Source organism: Elephas maximus, chromosome 6 (assembly GCF_024166365.1).
Source record: "Elephas maximus indicus isolate mEleMax1 chromosome 6, mEleMax1 primary haplotype, whole genome shotgun sequence".
In the NCBI taxonomy this organism is placed as follows: Eukaryota; Metazoa; Chordata; class Mammalia; order Proboscidea; family Elephantidae; genus Elephas; species Elephas maximus.
In genome coordinates, this window is record NC_064824.1 from 87,170,213 (window position 1) to 87,183,902 (window position 13,690).

Consider the following 13,690-nt stretch of genomic DNA (forward strand, 5'->3'; position numbering starts at 1 on the left):
AAGGAAGAAGGGTAAGACTGACCTTTACGGAATGCTAACATAGGAGGGAGAGAAGAAAAGCTGCTGTTGGCTGAACCAGCCATTTGGATAAAAAATCAGCTTGCTGGCATGCCCCCTGCTCCACAGGCTTTCAGTTTGTTGTGGGTACATCATTGTCTTGGTTTGGGGCTTTGGAACTAAGCCTCCAAATTAACTTTTAATAGATTATACTTAGTCTCTCTTAAATCATCATGATTTCAAAGAAAAAGTTTATCTTGAGATGTTCTTTATTAATCATGTCATAGAGAGTCTGAGTGAGATAGTCTGAATTTTTTTTTTTTTTCTCAGAATTTTTTGCACTTGGTTTCTGCCATATAACATTGTACTCTTGAGAAGGAGTGTTATCTACAATTTTATTTTATTTTCAATTTGGAACATATTACACTGAGCCAGGCCAGAATTTAGCAAATTTTGAGTTATGAGGTTGGGACTTTTAAAGCACTGTTTGTGATTTCTTTGACATTTTTCTTCAATTTTTTCTAACTTGGAGGATATTTTTAATTTTAATAATTATGCCACCATCCTTCCCAGATGCAAATTATTTCACTTCTTTTTTTTTTTTTTTTTGAGGTGCAGGTAAAGAGGTTCACTAGCCTGATGGTACTTACAGGTCTGGAACTCAGGCAAGAAATTTGAGAGCCATTGGAATGATCCAGGCAAGCCTTTTATTTGTAGCATTCCTGAGCTCCAAATAGTAACTGGTGTATCTGTAGTTGGAAATTACTACATGTTTTTGATTCAATGGCATAGCATATATTTCTGGCTTCTCTCTCTGAATTTGTATAACCTGTATTAAAAAAAAAAAAAACGTTGCCATCAAGTCAATTCCGACTCATAGCGACCCTATAGGACAGAGTAGAACTGCCCCACAGAGTTTCCAAGGAGTGCCTGGTAGACTCGAACTGCCAACCTTTTGGCACTATGCCACCAGGGTTTCCATAACATGTATAGGTTGGTCTTAAAGGAAGTTTTAATGAAAACAAAACTCACAAATGTCTTTAGGTATCTATTCAATTTCAAGATATAGAGCTCATATAACAACCAGTTTGAGAAACAGCAATGTTGTGAAATAAATATTGAAAATAAAACTCTGAAAACATTTAGGCTACATTCCTATGTCATACACTGTGAGACACATGCTTTATTATCAATCATGAAAAAGCAACTGCTTTTCTCCTTTTGTCAATAGTACTACCCGGACCTTTTTAATAGTATAGAGAATGATAATTAGTGTTATGTTGCCTTTGTCAGTGATATTGCAGACAGATTCTCATTTATAAGCCAGTATACACACGGCGGCACTGTTTTTTTTTTTATATATACACATGGCAGAGGGCACGATGGAGGGCATTTTCTTGTGTTATCTTTTAGACAAATGGCAAAGACAGAATACCATATACCTTTCTTTTTACCACTGGAAATGAAGCGAACCTAGTATGTTCAAAGGAATTCCACAAAAACAAAAACCATTGACATGACAAAAGCGTGCATTTAATTCGATGCTTTGCAGAGATACATGACTGAAGTGTGCATGGCTTGTCCTTTGGGATGGTCCCAGTTGTTTATTTTTAAAGAAAAAATAAAAATGGAGCCAACAAATGCAATTAAGAAAAAAATAAAAAGAAAAACCTTGAGACACAAGGGGACCTACATGTTCTGGTCTAAGAAACATGCTAGTATTACAAAACATTCCAGATACACTATGACAGAGGAACAGTGAAAAGGCGCTGGAACAATGCTCTTTCTCTCAGAAACGGGAAGTCTAACAGTTATATTTTCACAAATGGTATTGATGAAACCATCTTTATTTGTAAAGAATTTTATAGAAGGAATCTTAGCACCATCATTAAAGGAAAAAATAATAATAATAATACTTTTTTTAGCCCTGCCTATCTCCAGTATTGGAATAATAACAGAATCATAGCACCTTTTAGTATCTAATATATAAACAAGAATAGTAAGTCCATCCCAGCTTCTAGAGATGAGGTAGCTCATGCTAAGAAATGTTGGGTCACTTTTTCTATGCGCGTTCAGAGGCCAAATGGTCTAATTCCAATCATCACATTCGATTAGAGTCAGCTCCACAACTCTGAGTTTCTAAATCTTTTTCTTCTTTATAGGCTTCAGGATGATGAGATAGTACATGTGGAAGAGTCTCAACTTTGGGTCCTGAACATGTATGTATAAAGTTTTTTGTGTACATTATTTTGCATTCACTGTCTTCTTAAACAAAAAAGTGCAGTTGTATTCAATGGTATACTCATGTAACTATCTATATTGATAGATTGAGTCAAGGGGAAAAGGTACCTTTAAATTTTAATGAGAAAGAAGACTAAATTTACCACCCTTTACAAAAATTTAGGAAGTCGAAATGATTTCACTTTGTTCTACAGAAATTCCACTGTAATATATTACTAAAATATTCCACTTAAGACAGTTAGAAACCGATATAGTGTTTTTTTAAGATTCTCTTTAAAGAGTCTCTAACAGTTATACAATATTAAGACATACATTTGGGTTTCATTCACAAGATTAAACATTTTGATTTCACTTTTAATTGATAATCTGTGAATGAGCAGTCAAAAATGGGCACTATTTTCTATTTTTCAAACTGTAGCCAAGCAAAATAAACATGTGTTGTGGTTTTACATACCCCACTCTTTAAGCTACCTGCCAGGAGGAAGAATTTCCTCATAAATACTAAGCAACTTTTTCATTACTTTGAAATAAATTGAAGAAAACAGAGATTTATTTATTGAATCAGTTTACTTTTTTTTTTTAAAGGTGGTCATTGTCATTGGTCATCTTAAACCTGAACTTCGGTATTGAAAAATATTTTAAATCAATTAAAACTTGAGGATTTTAAGTAAAATAAATATTCTGAAGGATAAGGAGGCCAGGCACTTAAGACCATATATACAATGCTGATTAAGGATCAGCCATTACTTCAAGAGTCTCAGGATCAACTTCAAACAGTCAAAGTTCTTGTGAATGGTGGTGTTCGTTGACGGTGATGGTGGTCATTGCTGATGTATCTGGGCTTACTTTACACAAAACAAACTGGCCCAATTTCGATGCCAAATTCCTGATCTGTGCCGCCAACATCCACAGGGGCAAGATCTATAATGGGCAAGCGTGCCACATTCTGTGTTCTATATTCAAAGACAGTTTTGCCCGCATTTCCATTTCGTTTCTGGAATTGAATTGTGCAGTGAGTTAATCATGTGTACAAATTTTAACCAAGGTGTTAGACAGCAACACTCCAGCCAATTTCAATAATGTAAAGGCAATGCTATGCAACCCAAAACCAAAAACCAAACCAGCACTACTTAAACTCAAGAGAGCTCATAACATACAGTGAGGTACTAATACGCCTGGCAGGCATTTCTTTCATCTTCTAAGTTGAATAAATGCCTCTGTTATTTTGTAGCTTCCCAAACTGTCATTAACAACATAAATAATAACAGCCTTTTCGTTTTTCACAAAAGAAACCATTATTCATCGTTCAATATTTTTCCTCTTTCTAAATCTAGATATGCAAGTGGGGAGACACATACCAGGGAAAAAATATGAAATATCTCAGATTGATTATACATCTTAGGATCTAGGAATTTTAGAGCTCATGCTTTGATCAAATAAGTTAAATAAGTTGTACGAGAACCAATGTGCGTTTGCAGAAGAACTGGATTGGATCCAGGGATCCTGTCCTTTCTTTACTGCTTTGTATTCGAACCTCTTCCATGCTTCATGTATAACACACATTCAAGCTCACCCTAAAGAAAGACTATAAGTGAACTGCTGCTGTGCTTATAAGTGCTTATACATAGTGTAATTGCCCCCATCTCTAGTGCCATGGCAGTACTTTTAACAAAAATAAATTTTGTCTTCAACTGGAATGATAGAGCTCAAAAAAGTACTTACAGAGCAAGTATCTTGGAGAACTGTATATCTGAATCTAATGTTTCCCTCTCCTTTGATTTCTAAGTCGTTAGCTCCTTTGAGGACCACAGCTTTCTTGAGGTTCTTGGCTTGATCATCCATGTATCCTACACTGTTTTTACAGATGTATGTAATGTTCTGTGAGGCTTCTTTTGACAAAAGGCGCAAAAAGGTCATTTGAGTAATCGCTGTATTAGGTGACTGGTGGTCTCCATAAACAAACTAGAAAAACAAAACGAATCTTTGTTACATGCATTCGTGAAGGGTTTTTTAATCCCTTAAATCAACACATTGATTTTTGTAAAATCTTAAAATTTCAATAAATATGCACATTAAGAACCTCTCTCCTTACTACATCAAACAAGAGGTGATGAAATTGATAATAATTATAACTGGCCAGAGAAAGTTCAAATATTTTGAAATCTACTTTTCTATTTAAAAAAATCTTGATTTTTTTTTTAAAGTTATATACTTGAGCATTGGCTTGGAATTTCAATCATGTATCAAAAATAACTCATTATTTATATTGCTAATTAGAATAAGAATCAGAAATTAACTGCTGGTATAAAAATTTTTAACCCAAATGCTATATACCTGTGGGAAATAAGAATTTTTTTTCCATTAGCTAATAAAAATAAATGGATAATGAAAAATAATATCTCACCGGTTCTTTCCGACTCATTTTCTATTCTGAACTTTGTTTTCATCTCTCCCATTTCAGTTTTCTACATAACATTGCATTAACTATATTTCAACCACTGATATTTAAATTTTAAAATTTCCCACTGATTAAATAATGGTAGGTTCTAGCATATCTTACACACACCCATAATGTTCTTACACGATGTTTATTTTGAACATGATGCTTTCTGGGGAATGGTTGGGAGAAGAGGTGAGAAGAAAGTGACAGAGTTAAAATGCCGCAAAAGAATCTGGAATGAAATGTTTGTATTGCAATAGGAAGGAAGGGTCAAGGTCAGACCAGAATCTGAACACTGGTAGAAACATAGGAGAGACTGAGGCTTAGAAAAATACTAATAGAATTCATATAACTACAAAAATTCCTTATATCTAATAATACTACAGAGTTTACAAAGTGATGCAATTATAAAATTTATTATCTTATTAATTATCTAATATTTATTTATCACTTGCTATGTTCTAGGGACTATACTAACACTTCACACAAAAACTATGAAATTGCTATTTTTACCCTCACCTTAAAAAGGAGAAACTTAGACTCTGAAAGATTAAGTGACTGCTTAAGATCCTTTTTTTTTTAAGATCCCAAAGGCAGTAAGAGATCCAGGTAAGAGTCACCGAGCTCCTCTAGTAATAAATATAATACTGTCTTTCCACTGTAGCAAAATCCCTTCAAATATGCCCCATAGTCAATGTCACATACATTAAGGAAGCTAATATTAAAAATAATTATTCTTCTATATTCTATCAATAAAAAAAGTAATTCAAAATTGTATTAATATGCACAGTAAAACTTTTGTTAATGCAATGATACTGCATCTGTAACTAATGATAATATAGGATTTCAAAATAAACATAGTAAAATAAACCTGACAAAAAAAATGGTAACATAGCCATAAATAAATACTAAAATACGATAAATAATGAAAAGTAGAGAATACAATTTTAAGTAAATATATCAAATTACCTGAGATCCTCTATTCATATCAAGACCATACCATACAGGCTTCTGGTCAGGAGATCTGCTGGTCCACCAGGTTTTACGTGGTACACTGGATGGGTTTGCTGAAATACATGTTTCTCCTGTTTCCATGTTGCAGTGAACTTTGATTGCATCTTCAACACATCCCTGGTTAGGATCAATCCAGTATTCTCCTATTTTACAAAGTAGAAATAATCAGACGTGATTAGGAATCTCCAAAAGAATTAACAGAAGGTTTAAAAATATAAACTCACTGATTAAGAGTGGGTATCCCTTTTTTTTTTATCCCTTAAGAACAATATAAATGGTATGCATATGAGTGCAGACGGTTAATGCACTCAGGTATTAACAGAATGGTTGGTGGGTTCAAGTCCACCAAGAGGTGTCTTGGAAGAAAACCCTGGCTATCTACTTACAAGAAATCAGCCATTGGAAATCCTATGGAGCACAGTTCTATTCTGACACACACGGTGTCACCATGAGTTGTAACCAACTCAACGGCAACTGGTTTATGTGCTAGGCACTGTTCTAAGCACTTTGCAAAACCATATACTTAAAACTCAAACATTCGAATAAAGAAACAGTCATTATTCCTACTTTATAGATGAGAAAACCATACCAAAAAGATATAATCCACGTTAAGTAAGTGGCTGCCAAAATATAAAAAAAATATATAGTCCCATTAAATTCATAGACCCAATATTTTAAAGCAATTCTTAAGTGGAATGTAAATTTACTATCAAAACAATGAATAAAGTAAATAAATGAGGTGAACTATAATTGAAATTCTATGAATATCTCATTGGTCCTTTTTAAAATTAATCTTTTCATATACAAGAGATTCTTGAGACATGATATAAGTAGGCAGTGCCTGCTGTTGAACATATAATTAAATAAACTTAGACATACAGATATATATGTTGACATAATTTTTAAAATTTATAATATGAAAAATTGCATTTAAATGAAATGAGAGAGTGCTGGGATGTATAGAGTTGGAAATAAAAATTGTCTTTTCTTCAAAGATAACAATTTTAGCTATCCATATCAATGTCATTTCAAAGTTAAATGGAATTCTTAATCATTTCACAGCTCATTACTATGGTTTATTATTCCTCTTCTCTAGGTTTTATTAAATAAATCTAAATGATAGAATAATACAAACTTTAGGCATGGTTCATGTAATTAGGGCAACAAAAGTGATTTAAGTCCAAAACCCCCTAGAACGTCAACTATAACATAATCTTGCCAGCAGAGATCCCTAATATGTGATTCATAGAACATGAAACTACATTAAAGAAATTCTATATTCAAATAAGTTGTGTAAATGATATGCTTTGTTCTACTCTTGGGCCACAATATATGTGAAAATATTAAAAACTCTGAGAAGTCATGAAGGTAAAAAAAATATATAATTAACCTTGTTTAATCAAGTACTTTCCAAATTCATATAGCCATGAAATGTTTTTATTCTACACAATTTATCAGTAATTTAAGAATTCTAGATTAAATTTATAAATAATTTAAAACTTCTAGAATGAATTTACCAATAATTTAAGACTTCTAGATTGAAATGAAATTACTTATCATTTTACCCTATAATTTTTCAAATACTTGATTGTCCTCACCACAAAACCATAAGCTTGTGACATGTTTACCATTTTATCTCTTGTGTCTATCTCAAATGCACTGCTGTGTACTCACCACTTTGCTTTGTGGGATGGCAAAGTTTTAAGTCATCACACGTCCGGGCTGGGTGCTTTTTAGAGCCATCGGGACTACGCATGGTTTCAATCTGACTACTGAGTGATTTCAGGGTAGCATGGACCCCTGGGTCTGTTTTGTTTTTGTCATCTGGGGCCGCTTGATCTTCAGTGAACTCTGGAAGTGGATCTGGCATGTTCTCATCATAATGCCCCATAATATCTCCAAGAGCAGCCGTAAGGTGGCCAGGGGGACCTGGAGGACCAGGAGGTCCAGGTTCACCAGGAGGACCCTAAGTAATTAAAAAGAAATTGGAAATACATCTACATTATTGTTTTTTTCTATTGAACACAAAGGCACTGGTGGATTTGGTACATAGGAAGTCGCCGTTCAACATCTCAACTTGAGAATATTGAGAGATGTGATTCATGTCTTTTGTAAGTAGATGGGGCTGGTCTATCAAGCTGTGCCATTCCAAAGATGAGGTATGATGCGTAACTCTATTTCACATAATATATCTTTGCTAGCATCTAAGATAAATAAAGGTCAAAGCACAAAATATTTGCTCTGATGTTTACCTTGAAGATGTCATATATTTTATGTTCAGAATAATCAGATATATGCATTCGCTTCAAAACCACTGAATAACCAATAGATAAAAGCAACATGAGAAGATATTAAAACAATGAAAAAACGCAACTAAGATATTTAATTCGGGGCTAGAAACTGAAAAATATACAAACCTAGATTTTTAAGATAGTGGTTAAGAGATACAGCTGCTAACCAAAAGGTCAGCAGTTTGAACCCACCAGGCACTCCTTGAAAACCCTATGGGGCAGTTCTACTCTGTCCTATGGGGTCGCTATGAGTCGGAATCCACTGGATGGAAACTTTTTTTTGGGGGGGCAAGGTAAAATCAAAACATGATAAAAGTATTTATGAGCAAAAGTTGGATGAGGAGATGAGGTAGAGTCGTGGCTGCTGGTTCTATAAGAATATACATCAGTACCGAGGAAATATGCACAAGAAATACCCACAAGAGAATTTCCCTCTATTCCCAAGTAAAGGAAAAACATGGGAAGACTTTTTACATATATTAATTAGTATATAGATGGAAATTCTCTGCCCTAAACAAAATTGAAGTTCTCTTTAGCCATTTTATTGTCAAAAATAAACAGTTCTGCATGTTACCTTCAACAAGAACTACTTGAGTGATAAGGAGATGAGCAGGAAAAGTGGTAGAGGCTGGGAAGCGGATCCTATTAGTTCCCTCTGTAATTTCTCAGAAGAGAACTCAGTAATTTGAAAGAACCAGCAGACAACCTAGAGGACAGGCACACATCTCATGTGGAGAGCACAGGCCTGGGAGTCAGAGGCTCTGCCACTTGCTATATGGCTTAGACAAGTTGCTTCAACTTTCAGTGCCAACGTTTCCTCATTATCAAAAGGGCTGCTAAACGTGGTTTTCACGGTCATATCATGATTCCATGAATTCCTTTATGCTCAGGGGAAGGGATATTTAAAATTTTTTTTTTTTTTAATCAAGGACCACTGAACCACAAAATAAAAGTCAAGAGCCACAAAAGTAAAAGGTATTCCAATCTTGGAGCTGTTTTCTATTCACATTTAGAGAAATAAATAAATTCCTCTTGACTGTAGGAAGTATGAGGCTATTTAATCTATTTAGTTTATAATAATTATTTTATTTAGTAGTATAGCCATTAGAGACAGAAAGAACAGGCCAAAGAGGAAGAAAGGCCAGAGGGGGAAGCATAAACCCATAAACACACAAGCACAGGAGCACACACGGTCATGGAAGATGTATAAAGATGTTTCCTAAAGGCCTTAGAAGCAAGAGTTTAACTAATCCAGTTTTACAGCTTTGTATAATCTTCAAATCAATACTATTGGAATTTTTTATGAATATTCTCTCCATATGTAATTTTTAATAGAGAAAAAATTCAATTTCATACTCTTCACTTCCTAGCATAAAACCTGATAAGTTTTAACAGCATAATAACTACACCTCACAGTCATTTAGTATATTGTAATTTAAAGCAAAGTAATATTTTTATACCTTTATGATAAATGTAATCATTACTTGCTATTTGCTCTTATTGGTATCATATTAAGGCAAGGCCTGGGTAGCTTGGACTCTGATATATTATATACTCTGAATAAACTGTATTAAAATTGCAGTGCAATGGATCACTTTTATATGGCTTTTCTATCCATGGTCTTGTAACTTCCACAAAATGATAATGCTGGGCCACAATCTTACAAGTGATTGCTTGATTTACTGTACAAAGAGTGGCTTGAAAATCCACTTATTTGGACTGAGCCCCTTGTGGTTCAGTTAGGGTAATGCTCAGTTTTGCCATTCTCCTAGGCTTATATAAGGGCTAATCTTACAGAGGTCTGTGGGGGACCTCACTGCGATCAACAAGAGTCAGTTGTAGAACATGTCCTTTGGACTATGGGGTCCCTGCATTGAGAACCTCCTAGACCCAGAACAGAGAGCAGTCACAATGAAGACGGAGAGATGATGGCCTGGTCAGCCCACAGAGACAGAGGCAGCAGCGGTGGGCTTCTCAGCCATGGAGGGAGAGAGCTGGGCACCTCCATACAGGAGGTTTGCTTACCGCTAAAGAACTGTAACATTTTTCCATGTCGGGCGGAAGCCGGAGTGTGCCCTGTGCAACACATCTCCTCCCCTGGGCAGCATGGTGGGAACCGCGTGTGCCCTCTGGCAGCACAAACCAGTGGCAGAGGCCTAGAAGGGCCCAGCAGCAGAGGCTCAGGAGATCCTGTGCAGGGATCTTCCTGCCTGTGAGGCAAGGCCCAGGAAGGCCCAGTGGCAAAGCAGTAGCCTTGGGAGCCATGCAGCTCCACCCCCCTCCACCCCCCGACAGGTGGTAGCTAGAGACAGTGACTAGGTGAAGAGAGGATCTGATCTGAGCCACAGCATGCCAGCCCAGAAAGATAAGAATGGACATGGGTAACTTGGGGAAGGGTAAGTAGTTCCCCTTTGAGAATCTGTTGTTATTGTTTACTATCTTCTTTCTAAAAATAATAATAATGGCTTTCACTTTGCCAACACTGTGTAAGTGTCTCGTGTGTTCAGCTTGATATCAGATGAAATCTGAGGCACAGCCTGTCTGCATGTGCAATAGTTACTTATACAGATAAGCTCTTCTGTGGCTTTTTAAGTTTGTTTTCAGGGACCCTTAAATCTCTTGTCCATCAGGCTGCACAGGCCTTCTTCTGAGGGCAGCATTCCTTTGATGGAATCCAAACCACTGGAATCAACAGCATCACTTTCATGTAAACCCCTGTGACTTTACCTCAGGTCCTGCTTCTCCTACACTGCCCCGCACACCAGGAGGTCCAATTGGCCCAAGCGGCCCAGGGTTTCCTTCTTTCCCTGAAGGGCCAACTGGGCCTGGAGGACCCTGAAAGAAACAAAAACTCTTTTAAATTCTATGAAAAAAAAAAAATTTTTTTTTTTAACAACGTCTTTGTCAAATCAAAGAACTATTTTCTTTATGGACGTATTACAATGATTTCTCAGACTCATTTTCCTAATGACAGATAAATAAAGTTCCAGAGCTTTATACCATTTATGAATTCATCACACATGCTTCCACCATCATTCATGCGTGGTAAAAGACCAGCACTGGTTAAGAACTTTAATGGAATAGTCATCTCCTTTTATTGGTAGGAATTGTTTCATTAAATGTCAAATATTGTAAACTTAATTGGAGTTTCAACTAACTCAGGGTAAGATGAGTGTTTTTCATAAGTATAAATTAAGTTCGTGTGTTCATACTCCAGAAACCCATCACATTTTAGTAATTTCCATACTATTGTCCTCAATTTTAAGATTTTTACATTGTTTTCAGAAAGAGCAGAATTTTTTTTTTTAATCTATTTCCCTAAATAATTATGTGTGTTAATTGTTGTAACGTTAATGTCCTATTAGAGGCAACACTCATACAATGTGGAATTTCTAAAAGCTTCAAATAATGATTTCATTTTATGACTTGCTTTGAATTAGCCTTATGCACACTACTTTTGATGAATTATCACAATTACCTAAAGAAAAACTATATCCAGCTTCAAAATCTGTCTCTACTTCATGGTAGGTCTTATTAAAAAAAAAAAAAAGTTGTTTTTTTTTTTTTTTTTTATATTACCTCACCTCAAAGAATGCAAGTTTAATGGAAATTTCAGTTAACAGAGAGTAAGGAAATGAACTAACAAATCAGTACATCTAAACCCTAGATAGGAGATTTTAATGTGGGCCCCTGAGGTAATATGTCATAACTCAGCATATTTCTACTTAAAAGTAATGCTGAATGGTTTGTCTCATATGTTTGCTGTCAGTTTCAAAGAACACAGGCCAACTACAACTTCAATACCATGAAAATAACACTCAAGCATTAGCAATACATCACCAAAAGCATTACTATTTATATCTGTAACTTATTTTTTGTTACTTACTCTTGGGCCAAAGGGTCCAGGGATTCCAGCACTGCCTTGTTCACCATTTGGTCCCTAATAAGGAAGGAAATAAAAGAATGTGGCCAAAATACTTATATTTTACATTATGGCATTCTTAGTTTCTTAAAATGTACTAATAAATCCTGATGAAAACTCTTGATAAAATAGGTATAGAAGGGAAATTTCTCAACATAATAAAGGGCATCTATGCAAAACCAACAGCCAACATCATTCTTAATGGAGAGAGGCTGAAACCATTCCCCTTGAGAACAGGAACAAGATAAGTACGCCCTATATCACCACTCCTGCTTAACATTGTGTTGGAAGTCCTAGCTAGAGCAATAAGGCAAGAAACAGATATAAAGGGCATCCAAATTTGTAATGAAGAAGTTAAACTCTCCCTATTTGCAGATGATATAATACTATACATAGAAAACCCAAAAGACTCCACAAGAAAACTACTGGAACTAATAGAAAGATTCAGCAGAGCAGCAGGATACAAAATAGACATACAAAAATCAATTGGATTCCTATACACCAATAAAGAGAACGATGAAAAGGAAATCAGGAAAACAATACCATTTATAAAAGCCCCTAAAAAAAAAAAAAAAAATACTTGGAAATAAATCTAACCAGGGATGTAAAAGACCTATACAAAGAAAACTACAAAACACTACTGCAAGAAACAAAAAGAGATCTACATAAATGGAAAAACATACCATGCTCATGGATAGGTAGATGCAACATTGTGAAAATGATAATTCTACCAAAGCAATTTACAAACACAATGCAATCTCAGTCCAAATACCAACAACATTCTTTAAAGAGATGGAAAAACTTATCATTAACTTTATATGGACAGGGAAGAAGCCCCAAATAGTAAAGCAGTATTGAAGAAGAATAAAGTAGGAGGACTCGCACTACCTGACCTCAGAACCTACTATACAGCTACAGAAGTCAAAACAGCCTGGTACTGATACAATGACAGATATATTGACCAATGGAACAGAATTGAGAACCCAGACATAAATCCATCCACTTATGGTCACCTGATCTTTGACAAGAGCCCAAAGCCCATCAAATGGAGAAAAGACAGTCTTTTTAACAAGCAGTGCTGGCAAAAATCAATGTCCATCTGCAAGAAAAGGAAACAGGGCCCATACCTCACACCATATAAAAAAGTAACTCAAAATGGATCAAAGACCTAAATATAAAGCCCCCAACTTTTCATAGAAGAAAAAATAGGATCAACTCTAGAGGCCTTAATACACGGCATTAACAGGATACAAACCACAACCAACAACACACAAGCTCCAGAGGATAAGCTAGATAACTGGGATCTTCTAAAAATGAAACACTTATGCTCATCAAAAGACTTCACCAAAAGAGTAAAAAGTGAGCCTAAAGACTGGGTGGGAAAAAAAAAATGGCTATTACAAATCAGACAAAGGTCTAATCTCTAAAGTCTGCAGGAAAATCCAACACCTCTACAATAAAAAGACAAATAATCCAATTAAAAAAATGGGCAAAGGAAATGAACAGACACTTCACCAAAGACATTCAAACGGCTGACACATGAGGAAATGCTCACCATCTCTAGCCATTAGAGAAATGCAAATCAAAACCACAATGAGATACCATCTCACCCCAACATCATTGGCACGAATCAACACAGAAAATAACAAATGTTGGAGAGGCTGCAGGGAGATTGGAACTCTTACGCACTGCTAGTGGGAATGAAAAATGATACAACCATTTTGGAAAACTATATGGCAATTCCTTAGAAAGCTAGAAATAGAAATACCATATGATCCAGCAATC

The 13,690-nt window shown here is 35.4% G+C and overlaps 1 protein-coding gene across 1 annotated transcript in view; it reads right to left on the reverse strand.

Moving 5' to 3' along the window:
• Positions 1 to 1,164: 1,164 nt before the first annotated feature.
• Positions 1,165 to 13,690, reverse strand: part of COL5A2 (collagen type V alpha 2 chain) — a 154,915-nt gene continuing 142,389 nt past the window's right edge. The window contains exons 49-54 of the mRNA XM_049887658.1: positions 11,870 to 11,923; positions 10,711 to 10,818; positions 7,367 to 7,658; positions 5,648 to 5,835; positions 3,961 to 4,200; positions 1,165 to 3,232 (exon numbers count right to left, since the gene is read on the reverse strand). Coding sequence (XP_049743615.1) covers positions 3,086 to 3,232; positions 3,961 to 4,200; positions 5,648 to 5,835; positions 7,367 to 7,658; positions 10,711 to 10,818; positions 11,870 to 11,923 — 1,029 coding nt within the window. The 3' untranslated portion in view covers positions 1,165 to 3,085. The remainder of the gene's footprint in view (positions 3,233 to 3,960; positions 4,201 to 5,647; positions 5,836 to 7,366; positions 7,659 to 10,710; positions 10,819 to 11,869; positions 11,924 to 13,690) is intronic.